Below are 18227 nucleotides of genomic sequence, written 5' to 3' on the forward strand. Positions count from 1 at the left end.
TTATGAACTTGAAAACAGTGCAAATAGATTAGATAGAACACTTCCAGCCATATGGATGTGGAGGCAGATAGAAACTGGCTTTAATCTTCCTGTTGCCTACCCAAGTCACAGGGGCAGTCCTGCAACGCTGCCCAACTGGCCATCTGAGGTTCTCCATGAATCAGGCCATCTTTATAAAATAATGCTTGGGAGTTACATTTGGAACAAGGATTCATCTGATTTTGACGTTTCTTTCCCCTGTCTCTTTGGTTTCTGATTCTGGCCACTGCCTAATTTTAAAATCTGAGCTCCCAGTGGAGCCAAGTTGCCTGCAGCTTCTGCTAAATCACCTAGGTTAGCCACCCTTCCATGGTTGTGCCCTTGAGGGTCACAGGAGGTTTTCAGTAAAAAGTTAACTATTACTACCCCTGTGAATATGGCTTTTTTTTTTTTTTTTTAATTTTATTTGACACAGAGAGAGAAAGTATGAGCAGGGGGAGGAGCAGAGGGGAAGGGAGGAGCAGGGGAAGAGAGAGAAGCAGCTCCTTGCTCAGCAGGGAGCCCAACACAGGACTTCATCTCTGGACCCCAGGATCACAACTCCAGTGGAAGGCAGAGGCTTAACCGACTGAGTCACCCAGATGCCCTACCCCTGTGAATATTAACAAGGGTAGCCAGTCCCTCCTGCTAGTTTGTTCTTTGGCCTATTTGAATCCACTAAGCCCTGGCATCTGCTTTTTCCTCTCTGAGGAAAAGGTTGTGTTCTTTCACTCCCCAAGGCATTGTTAGCGATTTCCTTTCATTTGTTCGTTTTCTCTAGAAGACTCTGCTTAAGACTTGAAGTTCTTTAAATGCGCAGTTAGCTCCCCCAAGACTGTGCTTCATGACTGCATTAGTCTTTCTGTCAACACTATGCTGGCACTGGGGATGGAAGCATGAGTCAGGCTGCGTGAAGTGGGGAGCAAGGCCTGTAACACTGGGTGGGTGGCTGCATTCCCCATGACTTTTTGTCACCTCTAGATGCTAACATGCATTCCTGTTGTGTTCATCAGCATCTGTACTGACTTCCATGAGAAACAATGTACTCGGAGGGACCCTGATAGGATGTCAGGAAAATTGAATCCACTATTCCAGATCTCCAAATACTTAGGTCACCACGGAGCTGTGCTATTCCCTTTGTGAGTGCCTTCAATGCAGAGCATTAGACCCCTGTGCCTGGTCTTCTACCCCCACAGGTATTGCATGGCTCTGAATGAGCTACTTGGAGGTGCACTCAGCTGACTGCTATCTGATCTCCCCAGAAGCTGAGAAGCCAAGATCTCCCATCACTGGAGAGATGAGAAATGGTATGACCAAAGCCTCTGAAAGCAGGGCAGGGGAGAGGAATAGGTGGGGGAACTGATGCTGTAGGGGTAGGTCTGGGAGAGGGGAAGGCAGAGGGCACTAGAGTGGGAGAAGTGGTGACATATCCTTTCCATCTATAACTTGGTAGAGCATTTCTTCTCTCAGAGTCTGAAAGGTTCAAAGCAGAAGGAATGGGGCGGGGGATGGGGATTGGAGGAGAGAAGGCTCCTGAGGATCTAAAATGTCAGCCCACTCTAAGGATGGGACTCCGTGGTAGAGACCCTGGGCCTGGCTTCCTACAATGGAAGCAAACCAGGGGCTGCAGGATGGATGTTGTTTTAGGCATTAAGGCGTCTCAGCTTCTGGGTGCGAATGCCTGACAGAGTAGGTGGCAGGCGCCACTCCATGAAATAAAGAGGGTGGTTCCTTTCTAAGGGCTGGCTCTGGCTCTCCACTCAGCAAGAGGGTCAGCTGTCAAGCAAAGCCAAAGCCAGGAGTCAGGGGCTGCATAGAGTGAGGAAAGGTGGCTAACACAGGCCATAATGTGGCCCTTGGGGCAGGAGTTTTGTTTCCCCAGAAGCCAGGTCATAGACCAAAACTGGAGTCATGCTGGAAACATACGCATGCCTCTCTGCCCAGCAATCAGGATAAATCCACAAAGGAGCAGGACTATGGCGACAACAGGCCCGATCCCAGGTGGGAAAGTGTTGGACCTCTTCCTGTTGGCTCTTCATCAGAATCTGGGGTCAGTTCCTCATTTCTCGTCTCATTTCATGTTTGCCCTGTGGCAAGAGAATTCCCTCGCTTGCCAACCACCTCACCACTCGCCACGTTTCCTCCGCCCCCGCCCTTCTCCATGCTCTGGGGTAGCTGTGATGTCCTTGGCTTTCGGTTTCTAGGGAGGCTGAGAGATAGGAGATGCTGCTCTACATTTTAGAGATGGGGAAAAGAAGGCAGTGTGCAGTATGTGAAGAGCACGTGCACATCCTTGCAGAGGGGGAGCAGCTGCTTATACACAGGGAAGCTGGTCACCTGCCAAATTCTGGGCCTGAGTCTAGGGAGTGGTGGTAGTGGAAGTGGGACACACAGAAGGGGCTGAGGAGAGAATGGAGGGAGTAGACACAACCCTGGGGAGGTCCTGGTGGCTGGGTGTGGCCACCTGTAAAATGTCTCCTAGCCTTCAGGCCAAGAAGAGAGGTTCCCAGACAGTTGCATATGCCCCTGTAGGGGAGCTGTAATTACCACACGGCACCAGCCCCCACTTTGAAATGCAAAGTCACTTCCCGGCCTCCTGTTCACCAAGAATCATAGGTTCCAAAAGCCAGTACACATTATCTTCTAATGTTTCCTAATGTTCTAGACATTCGGAACACAGACTCCTTTTAAGAAGTTGCCATGATTTGTTTTCTTGGCTTTTATTAGCATGTGTTAAAATCATATTATCCAAACACTACCAGAAGAACATGTATTGTTCTGCATAAAGTGCTTAAGGAAAAAAAAATGCAACTTATTAAATTGGACATTCTTTTCTAGTTCATAAATTTTGGGTTACAATCAGGGCACAAAAGGAGAAACAGAATGCAGTATTAGAGAGAGCGAGAAGCTTAGTGAAGGACTCGGGTGGAGACACAGGCCACGCCCCATTCCTCCCACCTCCTTGCTGACTGAACACTGCACCTGTCTAAAGCAGCAAACACCTGTTTTAATAAATACATTTTTCCTTCATTCAAATCAGAAAAGTTAATTATAGTAAAGCACTTTTTCTTTGACTATCTGTTTTATAGCCACAGGCAAGATTTATCACAGAGTTTAAGTGTGAAAGTGTTATTTCATTGGGCTTTCAGCTTTCTAATGCTATCTGGGTTCAAGATTGTCTCAGCAATTCATTATTGGTTTCTTTTAATATTTACCTGGTACCTTTAAATACCAACTCTATAGTGTTCTGTGTTACAAATGCCAACCAACAATATTTTTCTCAGTACTAGAAGTATCAATGAGTGGGCCTAAATAATGCTTTATTCCCAATAAACTCCATTTTCTTTAAACTGGTGTTCTCACACTAGCACTCTGATGGCTGCATAAAACCCAAGTCTCTCTCATGACAGATTTTTAAATTGGTGATGTTCGGGGGGGGAAAAAAAAACAACTTGGAAATCTCTGTGTTTGAATCTTGGGTGGTCATGTTGAGAACAGGAAAAATTGCATTAAATACACTTAAAAACATTCATTTGCAATCAAACATATTTAAATCCTCCAAGGAAGGTGCAGGTTGGTGATGGGGTGGCTGCGCTGTGAGCAATCCCATCAGGAGTGGCTGGTAGGCTTGGGGCTCTGCCAGTAGCACACACTCATGGCAAGCTTCCGGGCCACAACGCCTCTGAACTTCTTTTAGCAAAGGAAAGGAAGGCTGGTTGTTCCTCCAACAGTCAAGAGCAACCTCTGTTGAGTTCACCTTGAAGCTGACCCAGAAGCTGGAGCCAGGTGCCAAGCTAAGGGCTGCAGAAGGGTGAAGTAGCACTCACTGGAAAAGAAGCCATCATCTTCCATCCTCGGGGGAGAGTCCCTTTCCCTCGCTCAAACTTCAGTGCTTTGGGCTTCATGCAGGAAAAGATCTCAGCCACATGTCTCACTCAAATTTTGATCTCACTTTACAAAAGCACACTGAATAGCGGTCCTGAGTGACTAGTAGAATTAGCTGAGTATAGCTAAGAGAAAAACAGCTTTCTAAACTATCCTGTTCTTTGCTTCTTTCTACAGATGAGTCTGTAGAGCATTCTTTAGTTTCACAGTGATATATGCTGTTTCAGGAAGCACAAGGTGATCGGACTTTGTTTCCAGAAGTGATGACCTACTTTAGTTTGAGCAGAAGGTTCCATGACTGGCTCTAAATCCTGCCAGATATTGCTACACCAATGACAAGATTTAGGGCAGTTGGGAGGCTCTTGGTGCCCGGTTCTGGTCAAGTGTAGCCTGCCAGAGTCAGGGCTGGGCTTTCACTATCAGTAGTTCTATTTCCCCTTGATAGTTCAAAAATCCTATGGTGAATTTGTTGCCTCACTCCACTCCACCCTGTCCATCTGACTTGGAAGCCTGAGAGCTTATTGAATTAGGCTGAAAAGAGGCTCTGTACCTGCTGATATTGACGGCAGTAAGATGCTAGCTTACTATTTTGCACAGCACCATATATCATGCCTGTTATTCAGGCCAACTACAGCCAACCTTTTTTCTTTTTCTTTCTTTCTTTCTTTCTTTTTTTTTTGTGGTTTTTTTTATTTTTTTTTTTATAAAGAAAATCTATGTAAGTTGAGGTTCAGAAATGCATATATTTTTTTACTTACAAATATTCATCTGACCAAAATTCAACATAACCTTTATGGAACACTTAACAATTGTTTTGTTTTTAAAATAACATTTCATTCAAACTGTATATAATTCAGTAAAGTTTTTTATACAGCAAGCAATGCTTAAACCCTGGAAAATCTGTAGAAAAGAGATTTTCACACAAAATAAGAAAAGAAAAATTTGAGGTATCCCTCACACACACACCCATTCATTTTGACCCACGTGCACACACACACACACACACACACACACACACCTCTGTGTGCAGAGACACATTCATTCTCACTCACAAAGTGGCTGCAGCATAGGCAAAAAATTGTAGGTCCAAAGGAAAATGATTGATTGTTCTAATAAAGAGTCCAGGTAGCTCAGAAAAAAACAAAACAAACACAATAGTCCTCTGAGGAAATTACTACCTCAAAAAAATGTTCTCAAGATGAATTTGAGATCTAAGCCTACCAAATTGCTTTTGCAAAACAGCTCCCTGCAGTCCAAGGTGACTTGTGCAAATAGAAGGAATCAAATGAGGCTAGTTCCTGTACTTCCTTTAACAAGGATGTGGGATGCTTGCAGGTGCCCAGGGCGCTCCCATCACGCCAGGTACTGCTGCAGTGCCATCTTTGCCCTGAAATCACAAAGTTCCCGTTAGCCATCATCTCAGAAGTGTAATTCAGGCAAAACCCCTGTGTCTCAAAGATGGTAATTTGGAATCTAAAAAGATCCCCAAATGGGGTGAGCCCAGCTGGGTGACTACCATAAGGGACAGAGATCTGTGGTCAGTAGATAACTTCAAACCCATGCTGGCTACTTTCCTCTTCCCGAGGTTCTTTTCAGAAGGGTTGCTCTTGTCCTTATACCTGCTGCAGTGACATTCTGTAGTTTCCCTTTATCCTTGACCTATTGCCACAATAGATCTGGAATTCTTCTATTGCCATGCAGGTTTTTAGCTGGTGCTGCAGGACGTGGAGGAGGACACTCAGGGTACTGGGAAGCTAAGAGGAAAACTGACCAATGGAGAGGCATTCAGGTGCTGATTAGAAGGTGCAAAGGGGGCCTACAGCTCAGGACCCATGGCTGTCTCATGATTCAAACGTCTTCAAATTGAGGAAGGAAGCTGTAGTTTCATTTCTTTCTTCTCATCATGCCTGCTCACACAGACCAGCACAGGATGTGGGTTGTTAGGGTGGTTGGGGAGGAAGGTAGCTAGTTGGAGAATAACACTTGTGATGTGAGCAGTGGCCTCACTCATTCTGATCCTTGTAAAAGTGTCTTCCTCGGACTGAGGAGGCCTCCTTTACTACTCCAATCATGAACTTGGCAGTTTCTCAAGAGGCTACAATTGTGGGAATCAGGAAGTCAGGTGTTAGCAATGGTCTCCCCTGTTAAGTTATGGAAAGAAATGGCTAAAATGTTCAGTTACTACTAGCAGATGAAAGTAAGCCAAGGTAGACTGGGCATGCAATAAGCTGAACCCACGTGCAGTCTCTATAGTGAAGTAATGGGTATGACCTACACTCTTTAAAGTGCATATTAAGGGATGTTCTTGCAATTATCTAAGATTCTATAACTATAGTAACTGCAAATAGTCTAATCCATCAAAATGGAAAGCCCCATACAGATGATCTCTGAGTTATGAGTGAGTGGGTTTTACAAAGTCATTTTCCTACAGAAATAAGCTGATGAATGATACCACAGGGTATCCTTTAATGACCATCTACCTCACCTCACAATCCCAAAGCCCTCTGAGGCTGAGGTGGAAAGGCTGGTTGGCAATAGCTCCTCATCTGTAAGTGTTTGAAAGTCAAAGGATCACAAAGCCTTAAAGACAGAAGGAACCTGAGAGAGGTCTTCTGTAGGTAATGGACTCCACTGTGCCATGGTGGGAAGATCCACATGAGGGTTTTGAATAAAATGAGAACTACCAATTCAGACTCCTTCTGAATCTTTCTCAGGGACTATCTCTATTTGTTATATTGGACCTCAGAGACCACGACTTTATCATGTCCCTGCTATCTCTGAATATCTAAGGAGTCTTTCAGATGGATGGTTCTAGAGGGAAGACTGTTTTTCCTTAGATGGACTAGGTAGGGTAGCTCAGCCCTTGATTCTTTTAATGCAGTTTAAGAATTGCTGAAAACTTATTTGCCATACAAATATGGGGCAATAGCATCAGACTGATCTAAGCCATGTAAGCCAGGGCTCAAAACTACTGTACATCCTGCTAGTGAGGCCTCTTCTAGTGTTCTAGGTCATCCCAAAAATGATTTTGTGTAGAACTACTTTCATTTCTGGACAAATGTGAGAAAAGAAACCCAGGGAATGATCTGGCCCTCAACCAGGAGAGATGGGCTGACAGAGGCTACCATTTAAGTCAAAAACAGCTACTATTGCTGTGCAGGTGAAGGCACAGGTGCCAGTCCTCAAAGTACAGCTCAAATCCAGCCTTCTGCAGGTCCCTGGCTTTCACTTGCCTTTGATGGGACACTCACCTGAGCAGCAGCCCTGGGCTGCAATTATTTGGGGGATTTGTCTTTTTTAACCCACTGGATGGCCAGCTTCACTGTGGGAGAGGCCCAGCCCGCTCTATGTGCTCCAGAATCTGGCACAGCCATTTACTTGAGGAGCAATTACCTAGTGCCTTTTCCCTTCAGTTGGGCAGACAAGTGAGCTGACAGCCATGACACAGTGTGGTATGTCCTATGGGTGCCACAGAAGTCCCTGGCAGAAGGGGTCTCCTGACAAAGCCTAGGGTGGAGAATGAATGAATCAGGCAAGACCTTTTGGAGAAGGTGACAACCTGATCTGATTTTTTTTTTTTAAGATTTTATTTATTTATTCATGAGAGACAGAAAGAGAGAGAGAGAGAGAGGCAGAGACATAGGCAGAGGGAGAAGCAGGCTCCATGCAGGGAGTTTGATGTGGGACTTGATCCCGGGACTTCAGGATCACGCCCTGGGCTGAAGGCAGGCGCCAAACTGCTGAGCCACCCAGGGATCCCCCTGATCTGAGTTTTGAAGGATAAATGGCTAATGTTCAGGCATTCTCTTCCCTTGCTTTCAGGACATCTCCTGTGCCTCGGTCTCTCCCTGCCTTACCGGTTGTTTCTTCATTTCCTTTGCTAGATCTTTTTCATTTTCCCCTAAATGTTGGAGGGCGCCAGAGCATAGTCCTTAGCCCTCCTGTCTTCTTTCTTCTCTCTTACTTTCCTTAGGTGACTTCATCCAGTTCCATAGCTTTATATACCATCCTAGTTTATACCCTCAGCCCCACTATCCTGAGAAGTCCCTTGAATATTTAATAGTATCCGAAATTTGGCATGTCCAAAGAAGAACCCTTGATTCTCCCTACCCCAACCCACTTTTCCTGTATTCCTCATTATCTTGGTAAATAGCAACACCCAATCAAGTTGCTCAGGCTAAAACTCTAGGCATTTTCCTTCCTTGTCTTTAACATCCTACACATTAAATCCCCGAGCAAATCCTATTGTCTCTATCTTTAGATTAAATCATGAATCTGACCTCAATACCTCTACCACTAAGACCCTCATCTCTTACCTGTATGACTGTAATAGCCTTGACCTGCTCTTCCTGCTTCCGTTCTTGCGCAGGTGATTCTCTACACAGCCACCAGAGTGATTTGGCACAAATCCAAGTCAGACAGGGTCTCTGCTCAAAACTCTCCAATGACTTATTAAACTCTGAATAAAATCCGAAGTCCTTACTATGGCCTACAAGACATTTCACTTGCTCTCCATTGCCCCCTGGAGTCCACTTATTACCACCCTCCCCCTCATTTACTTTTTTGCAGCTCTACTGGTCTTCCTGCTGTTTCCCTGAACATGCCAAGCTCATTCCTGTCTCAGAGCCTTGCACTCACTGTCCTATCTGCCTGGAATACTCTTCTTCTGAACATCTGCCTGGTGAACTATCTCATTTCATCCAGGTCTTTGATCAAATGTCACTTCCGCAGAGGCCTTTACTGGTCAAGGCCTTTACTTGTCAGTCGTATGAGAAGAAACTTTCTTATTCTTCATTTCTTCACCTTGTTCTTTTTCTTCATAGTACCTCTCATTATCTGCTATCATATTACATATTCATTTGTTTATCACTGTCTCCTGTACTAGAACTTAACATTCACAAAGGCAAGGACTTCATCAATATTATTCATCATTTTATCTCCAATGCCTAGAACAGTGCCTGATAAAGGTTATTATTAAAAAAATATATATCCTGCTGAGTGAATGAGGGAATTCAGAGAGGGGACTGGGATGGCAAATCAGAAGGAACAGAATGTATAAATGCATGAAGATGTGATACTGCAAGAGGCAGGTGTGCCTGGAGCAGGAAGCAGGGTAGAGGGGGAGGGGACCTTGAGACTGAGCTATAGAGTGAAGGCTATGGTAGGAGGGCGTGTACACAGCTAGGAAGAACAGTTTTAGCCATTCAGAGGGTAGAGGAATCTCTGATCATGATTCTTGCCTCTCCCAGTAAATGGTAAGGACAAGAACCCCTCAGTGGTCACTGCCGTATTCTCAGCAGCCAGGCCAGGTGGCACAAGGCAAGTGCTCAGTGAAATTTTGAGATAACGGATGTTTTTATTGTTGGCTTTCCTTTTTTTTTTTTTTTTTTTTTTTTTTAAGATTTATTTATTTATTCAGAGAGAGCAAGACAGAGGCAGAGACACAGGGCAGAGGGGGAAGCAGGCTCCATGCAGGAAGCCCAACACGGGACTCGATCCCGGGTCTCCAGGATCACACCCCGGGCTACAGGCGGCGCTAAACCGCTGTGCCACTGGGGCTGCCCTGTTGGCCTTCCTTTTTACTTAAATGTCAAGAAAATGATCCCTGGATCCTCTTCAGATATACACTAAGATGGCTTAGGTTCATGTTAACTCACAGCAAGATGAGAATTTTTAATAATTTGCTAATTAGCTTATCTCTAACTCAAGTCACACAGCTGGCTTACAGAAGTTAAGAAGGGAATTCAACAATCTAAAAGATTTTAAGTTTGGCAATGTAAATAACTAAGCAAGCAAAACCCTTTCATAAAAGAATCCAACATACCCCAAAGCAAGGCCCTTTTACTTTGATACTCACTTGTCACAAAGGTTTGAATCCGGTGACTGACTCAGTTTGTGTAGAATATCTACGATGCCCATGTCCCGTAATTTATCCTGGCGTTCTTGTGAACCTAGGAGATTAAAGCTATCAGGTTACTGGGAACATGACCCAGGCAGTTGCTCTGCTTGATATACAATCAACAATCTAGAGCTTTACCAGAGTCCTTTACTCTGCCACCCTTCTATTCCCCTGTCCCCAGTGAAGTTGGATCCTCTCATGCTCAGAACCTCCAACAATGTTCTAACTGGTCTCTCTGCTCCTTGACCCTCCTTCCTGCAGTACATCCTGGGTTCTGCTAATAGATTAATTTCTCCATGGACTATAGGGTCAAGGTCAGATTCCTCAGTAGGGCACAAGGCCCTCTGCCATTGGCCCCATCTTCATCTCTTCTGTCTGGACATAACAAGCCAGGCTCTTCCTACTCCAGACAGGTCTTATTTCCCCCCTTCTATTCTTTTCCAACCTCCTTTAACCTCCCAGTACTTCCTGCTGCCTCTTAGAATGTGGCAGTTCCAATTTCATACCACTCTTCCTATCTTCCAACTAGACTAGGACCTCCTTGAGGGTGGCTTTGTTTCCCTGGCACCTGGATAGTACTTGGTCTCTAGGCTTCTATGTTGAATACAATTTCTCCTCCTTCTACTTTGTTCTAGACACAGCTGTTGGGTAGAATAATAATAATAATAAATGATAAAGACTCTTGGAGTCTTTCCTCCCTGAGAAGAACCTGCAGTGATTCACCCATGCATTGATCTTCCCAAGACCCAATGAACCAAAATCTGTAGGTGTGAAAACCAGAAATCTGCATTTTAAAAAGTTCTCCAGATGATTCTTAAGCAGTCAACCCAGTACTGAGAACCACTGCTCTTTTACATCTGTTTGCTACCTTGGCTATACATTGGAATCACCTGGGGAGTTAAAAAAAAAAAAAATGCCTACAACCTCCCATCCCCAAAATTCTGATTAAATTGGTCTGGTGCAAAAATCCTCAGGTGACTCTAATATGCAGTCAAGGTGGAGAATCTCTGATCCATAGAGGTCACCTCATAGACTGGCTGCTTCGGTAGTCACAGTGTATTTCTCATTTCTCACCAATGCACCCTCTTCTCCATTAAGCTTATGTGCCTGTAGTCCATCCATGTGCCTCCTCTGCACACAATTGAAGACCAACCTGGCCATCCATACTCACCTGTTATCTTCTTCAAGTACATTCACCGCCCCCCCTCCCTGAAACTCCTCCTTAGCTCTCCCAAGAGCATGGACTGCCATTTATTTCTCTAGGGTCTCTTTTACCCCCATCCTCTATAATCTGCTGCACTGTTAACTGCAAGGTGGGGCTCACTGTTAACTGTCCAGCCAACTCAGGCTAGTCCCAGGGACTCTTATACCAAGGTGACTTGGTTGGATGCTCAGGACCTGCTAAGTAATGCCTACATCTTGGATCTCAGGGGCATCTGCTGCTTTCCCTCCCATAATTTTCCTCAGAACAAATCTCACCAATCTCTTACCTTCCTCTTCATTCCATATGAGGTTTGATATACAAAACATAGCGGCAAGCTGCAGTTTCACATGTGAATGACCCTATTTGATGCAGAAAAAGAAAAAAATATGGAGGTAATCTGATTTGAAGAATTATTTTATAACATACCATAGGCAATTCCAATAGGCTAAAAGTGTGAAGCAGGGTCCTCAAACTCACTTGTCCTCAGGGGCCACAAAGTTAGCAATAATGGGTGAACAGGTTGTGCTAAAGACAAGAGGATGGTGCGAAATCTGGTAAACTGGGGTTTAGGTTAGAAACCCTCTGATAGGCCTAACAAAGTACCTAAAGGCTATAAGTGTAGTTTGCAAATTATCACTCTATCCATGCACACAGAAATACTGGCATAGCATAGGTCTGTGCTTTAGACTTAGGCTATGCTTGATCCATACCAGGAAACTTTCAGATCACCAGTGGCCAACAAATTGGATAAATGTGCCTTTGGTATTCAGCTATTGATTATCTGATTCAAATTACTCTTCTAAGAGTATTATTCTTAAGAGTAAGTAAAAGATTCTTATGGGGGGGATGTCCCCCCAAACCTGAGTGTTTGATTCATCCAATGTTGCTACTATTATTAAGGAGCCTCCTATTCTCCTGAAACACAATTCTTATTTTTCTTTACGAACTGAAAATACAAACACTTTTGTTTAAGCCATACAGAGTACTTTCTCCTACATAACAGATGACTCAATAGTAAAACAATATCTACAGATGATTTTCCTATTGGTCAATTTAAAAGAACTCCCCAGTACTTTTAAATACAATGCATATCTGGGAAAATATCAGTGGCATAATGTGCTCAACAGTTTCTTAAAGGATGAGATAGACTTCTTTTGCCATATAGGATTATCTCAACTATGCAGAGACAAGAAGTAGATGTGGCTTCCTTCACTAGAAGTCTATGGCTGGTGATTCTTTTTTCTTTTCACCTGTCAAGACTTTGAAAGAGATGCCCAGTTTGGCCTCTACAAAGACAAAACAGAACAAAACTTATCAATATCTCAGACTCAGGTCATGAATAGGTATTTGTTGAATAAATGAACTTATTATACAGTACAAAAATAAGTCTTTGCAATGTATAAGTTCATTCAATACATCTTTTTTGGGAACAAATTGCTGGGGAGAAAACTGGAGAGTTGGAGGGGTGGGAACATAATTTAGGTAGAAAGCACAGAAAAGTTTTCTGAAGGAGGCAACATTTAAGCAGAGACTTAAAGGATAAGAAGGTGTGCAAAGAGCAAGGGCCTGGTGAGAGGAAGGGAAGGTTCCTGAAAAGGTCTGAGGTAAGAAGTATCTGTAGAGGTCACACATATGGAGAAGGCAAAGTAGAGCAATATTAGTTCAGGGAAAATTGTGGGCCCTTGTAGGCCAGAAATAGGACTTTAGATTTTGCTCGGAGTTGACAGGAAGCTCCTGAAGGATTTAAGCAGTGGAAGGTGAAGATCTGATTTACATTCTGTGTGACACTGCAGAGGGGTCTAGAAGGATATTAGGGTCAATCAGGCATGATATGCTATGCCTTGGTCCAGGGTGAGGGCAGTGGTAATATAAAGAAACAAACAGAATCCAGATTAGGTTTGGAGGAAGGGCTGACAGGACCTGCTGCTAAATCAGACTAATGAGGTGAAAGAGCTAGAGAAATCAAGATGGACTCCCAGATTTGAGCAACAGGATAGATGGCAGAGCCACTGTACTGAGATGGGAAAGAACAGGAGAGAAGAAATTTAGGTTTAGAGGAGGTATTTTTGAACATCAACTTTAGGAAGCATCAGACAGGAGATGTAAAGTAGGCAGGAGGACAGGAGACCAGGGTTCAGAAAACAGGACTGGAAGGTATACTGGAAGGTATACACTTCATGTGACTCTCTTACCTTGCTTCTCTACCCTCTACCTCCATTACGAAAAGAACCAGCATTCTTAGAGCTGAAAGTACCATTATGAAAGCTTATTGTCATGGCTTTTGGAAGTCAGTAATCATTACTGTGGTTGTGTTTTGTAGGTTTCATACTATGGAAAGCGTAAAAACTGTAATGCCTATTTTATTTACCAAAACTGACTACTAGACCAGAACCCAGAAACCAAAAAAGCAGAGATGCTAGTAAGAGCCATAGGAGTTGATGAGATGCTCCTAAACCAGTGGTTCTCAACTTGAGCTGTACATAAAAACTGCCTGGGGAGCTTTAAAAAACCCTGATGCCCAGGCTATAACCCAGACCTATTAAATCAGAATCTTGAAAGGGACAAGACAACCATCTTTGAAACCATCTCTTTCCCTAGAAAATGCCATTGTGCAACAAAAATCACAGAGCTCAGGAGAGCATATAGGAGAGAAAAGAATGTTTCCAGGAGGAGGAAATGGTCAGCTGTGTTGAAGGCTGCTCTAAGTGAGGTGAGATTAGGAGAGAAAACTGTCCTTTGGATTTGGCATCATGGAGGTCAATGGTTCCCTTAAGCAGAGAAGTTTCAGTTGAATGATCAGAATGGAGGCCAGATGAAAGGGGTTAAAATGAATTTAGAGGTAAGGAAGGAGACAGCATGTGCAGAAGATGCTTTTAAGAAGTCTGGCTATGAAAAGCAGCACAAAATAGGTGTATCTCCGTGGATATGAGAAATTAAGAGTAACTTTGAAAAGATTAGAGATGCTATGTGGATCTGATATTGGAAAGAAGGGAGTTCCTGGCTGAAGCAGTAAGGTTTTATTCAACAATTATTTACTGAGCACATACTAAAGGCCATGCATTGTCCAAGATGACAGATACAAAAATGTGCACAAAACCCATAGAGCTTTGCCATCATGGAACTTACACTCAGGCACACAAATATACATATATGTATCACTATAACGGAGTTACTGCTCTGAAGGGAACAGAATGCAGTAACAAAGAATAATCTATATATATTAAAAGTCCACAAAGAAGTGTCAGTTGAGCTGAGATCTGAGAGGGGAGAAGGCAAGCCATGAAAGAGCAGGGAGAAAAGTGTTCCACGCAAATGAGCCTGCATGTGCAAAGGTCCTAAGCCAGGAAAGAACATGCATGACATTTTCAAGGAACAGGAGGTCAGTGTAATGAACAAAGGTAAGAGGGGAATGAGAGGAGTTGGAGATATGGTAACCCATATCATACAGGACTTCACAGGCCATCACAGAGGGATATGGATATTATTCAAGGTGCAACAGGGAGCCACTGAAGGATTATGGCTTCTATTCTCTTAATAAAACAAAAGGTGACGTCACCACTAAGAGAGATGAGGGAGAGAAAAGGTGAGGTTTAAAGAAGGAGAAGAACCCATTCTCGTGGAGAATGGAGGTGTCAGCATAATGGAGAATCACAAAACCCACAGGGGTTTTGTAAACAAGAAATTAACACAAAATCCATCAGCCTTGTTCTGTGCCTTTCTATGCAGTTATTGATAGGCAAAAAGAAGACAAGTTCACCCACAACTAAGATTCTGCTTGGAGACACTGACAGAATGAAATGATTGCCAGATTTGCCAAAGGGCAATTTCTGGTGATAACAATATTCATTGGATGGCCATGGCAGTAGGTTGGCTGAGGTGTCTGCAAATAGGTAGCAGATTGTGTTTGCAAGCAAACAGGTCAAATCAAAGAATAAGTGCCAGAGGTGCCAAAGGAGCTCATTTACATTGGATAGAAGCCTTGAGAAGGAAGGCAGGGATTTGGAGGCACTGAAAGAAAACCAAGAGGCCAAGTCTTCACTTGCCAACCAAGGAGGAGGCAATCAGGAGACAACGAAGGTTGGGTGTGGGGTGATGAATGGGTGGTAATACTGCCAAAATGGCACAAGCTTCAAGGCCTTCTTGTTGTTTTTCTTGAGGATGAAAGAGAGTTCCTTGGATCTGTTACAGAGTAGTCTATTCCTTTTTTAATCTCTGCACAATTTGTTTTGAGCCTTCTAATGCAGCTAATAGAGAGCAGTGAAAGGGACAAAGGCCTACCATGTAATACTTGATTTTCTGCAGGATGTCGTCATTGGTCATAATAAGTTCTTTTGCTGTTGTCCCATCTGCTATGTTGGCTAGGATGCACAGTGTCTGGAAAAAAACAAAGGGCCGGTGATCAGGAACGCTCTGAAGTCCCCAGATGCAAGCTCTCTCAAGAACTTGGGCAATTTCTGTCTGAAGTACATGGATTCTCATAGGTTCCACTCTGAATGCTCTGATTTCTTATCTCCTGACATCACTGCCAACAAAAGTAACCACATCTCGCAAAAGTCTACCTTAGGCAAAAGAGAACCCAAACACCAGTAGTTTTTTGGGGGGATAAGGGCATAATCCATCATTGGGTAAAGGCAGCCATGTCTTATAGCTCATGCTATCACATCAATCAAAGGGAAAATGAGGAGTGTTATTTTCTTGAAATTTTCATTTCTAAGAGAAGCTCTTGCTCCTAACTCAACAAGATTTCTTCAAAAACACAGTCTCTGGTAGAAGCATCATAGGTGCTGCAACTTCCCTCTCTCCCTCTCCAAATGCTACTTGCTCCCAAGCTCATGACCTTCTGGGTGAAGGCCTGGACCCTGGTTCAATAGCCATATGCATTTAGGACTTCTTGACTTTTTAAAACCTGATCAGAGGAACAGAAAGGTAAGGTAAATGTGTGAAGGAGCTTAGTCCAGCTTGACCTAATGAAACTGGAGGGAGCCTGTCCAACTGAATATGAAGATAATATGAAGATAATCACCACACTGGTACTGGAGGAAGGGACTCTTTTGTCAGTTGTTGGGAGTTTCACAGCCAGACCAACAGGAGGGCAATGTTTAAAGGTAAAATGACAGTGGAAAGGATACCGAGCCAGCGTCAGTCTTTGCAATTCAACAAACATTTACTGAGCACCTACAATGTGCATGCACTCTGCAGGGCATCAGGGTGAGACAGGAATAAGACACACTACCTAGCTTTGAAGCGGTCGCACAATTACATTTCACTGTAGTGGGACAGAGGAAAAACAGAACCGAGAAAGCACGAAGTGCACTTGCTTAATGCTGCGAAGGTCAGGGAAGGCTTCTTGGAGGAAGCGAGACTGAGACCTGGAGCACAGTAAGGAACCACTCAAAGAAAGTGATGAGGAGTGGGAATGGGGTCTAAATTCAAGTAATTTTCTCCAAATTTAACCTTTCTTTTAATAGACTTAAGCTAATTAAGCTTGTGGATTATAGCTAATTGATAGTATTTTCTTACTATGGCCTAAAGCCTCAGATGTAAAGAGTGTGTGGTCTTATTCTTCCTAGATTAATACATTGATTAGGAGGTGAGTCCTGAGGTTTGAACAACAACAACAACAACAACAACAACAACAACAGGCTGCCTTTGGGATATAGGAGACATAGAAAATGCAATGTACGATTCAAGGCTTGAGTAGGCACTGGGAGACCATTCTAGGGCACTAAGTCATGACAGGGGACCTTGATATGCCCCAGATGTAGGAGAGAGACACCCTGAGGAAGATGCCAGATTTCCAAGTGAGCTGGTACATGTGAGCCTGTTAGGATTTAACACCCTGAATTTCTTAGGACTGAGGGGACAGCCAGGGGGATAAACAGGTTTGGACTCTAGCTTCATGACGTAGGCATTTCTGGGAAGAGGAAGGAGTGACAAACCTCTTTAGCCTTGTCTTGGGAAGAGTCACCTGTACTCTCTTACCCACTAAGACAGACTATGAGGGGGACTTCATGAAATACTTCTCAGTAAAACTTGTTCATCAAGGTAGGCAAGTGATTCCCCTTCTTGGAGTTTTAGAATATCCTTGCATCCTCAGGCCTGAACAGCACGGCACAGTGAGCTACAGTTCTGTTTTGAAGCCTCACAAACCTTGGCCCAAGCCAATTTAACATATAAGCAGGGAACAGAGAGAAAAGCTACACACACTCATATCCACCCTCACACAAACACTCATGTGAACTGGAAATTTTTGATGGAGCAGGGATTGGCAAATTATGGCCTATGGACCAAACCCAATCCACTCCCTATTTGGTAAGTAGAATGTTACTGGAAGATAGCCTTGTCTATTTGTTTATTGTCTATAGCTACTTTCAGGCTAGCACAGCACAGCTGAGTAGTTGCCACAGAGACTGAATGGCCTACACAACTTAAAATATTTATCTTGTCCTTTGTGGAAACAGTTTGCCAATCCCTGAAATCAAGAAATAGAAAAGCAAAACAGGGTGGGGGAAAAAAAATCAATGAAACCAAAAGCTGCTTCTCTGAAAAGATTAAAAACAACAACAACAACAACAACAACAAAACAAAGCTGATAAACCTGTAGCCAGACTGATGAAGAAAAAAGAAATTACCAATATAAAGATCAAAAGAGAGGATACTGCAAAGAACACTACAGACTTTAAAAAGATGAGAGTATTATGAACAATTTCATGTTAATAAATTTGAAAAGATGAAACGGACAAATTCCTGAAGGACACAAAATACCAAAGTTGACTCAAAAAGAAATTGATAACCTGAGTACTATTTCCATAAAATAAATGGTTTTTAGCTTAAACACCTTTTCACAAAAGAAACATAAGGTTCCAGATTGCTTCACTGGTACATTCTACCAAAATTTACGAAAGAATGAATACCAATGCATCACAAATAGGTACAGAAAACTGAGGAGGGAATACCTTTACCTTATTTCCTGAGGCAAGCATTATCCCAATAATCAAATATCAGTACCAAAACCACACAAGGACATCACAAGAAAACTATAAATTAGGATCTCTCATGAATATAGATGTGATACTTCCCTTAATACATTTCAGTAAATCAAATCTAACAACATATGTAAAGGATAATGTATGACATTTTTATATGGTATTTCATTTTTTTGAGCTACTATAAATGGTAGTGTTTTTAAAATTTCAAATTCTTGTTCATGCTGGTATATTA

The 18227-nt window shown here is 43.1% G+C and overlaps 1 protein-coding gene across 3 annotated transcripts in view; it reads right to left on the reverse strand.

The window, feature by feature from the left end:
* Positions 1-2703: 2703 nt before the first annotated feature.
* The window catches only part of ARMC8 (armadillo repeat containing 8), a 112071-nt gene continuing 96547 nt past the window's right edge, over positions 2704-18227 (reverse strand). For all 3 annotated transcript variants that reach the window (XM_077864995.1, XM_077864994.1, XM_077864993.1), the window contains 4 exons: positions 15285-15380; positions 11293-11365; positions 9761-9854; positions 2704-5290 (listed from right to left, as the gene is read on the reverse strand). In XM_077864995.1, the coding sequence (XP_077721121.1) occupies positions 5257-5290; positions 9761-9854; positions 11293-11365; positions 15285-15380 (297 nt within the window). In that variant the 3' untranslated portion in view covers positions 2704-5256. The remainder of the gene's footprint in view (positions 5291-9760; positions 9855-11292; positions 11366-15284; positions 15381-18227) is intronic.

Source organism: Canis aureus, chromosome 22 (assembly GCF_053574225.1).
Source record: "Canis aureus isolate CA01 chromosome 22, VMU_Caureus_v.1.0, whole genome shotgun sequence".
NCBI lineage: Eukaryota > Metazoa > Chordata > Mammalia > Carnivora > Canidae > Canis > Canis aureus.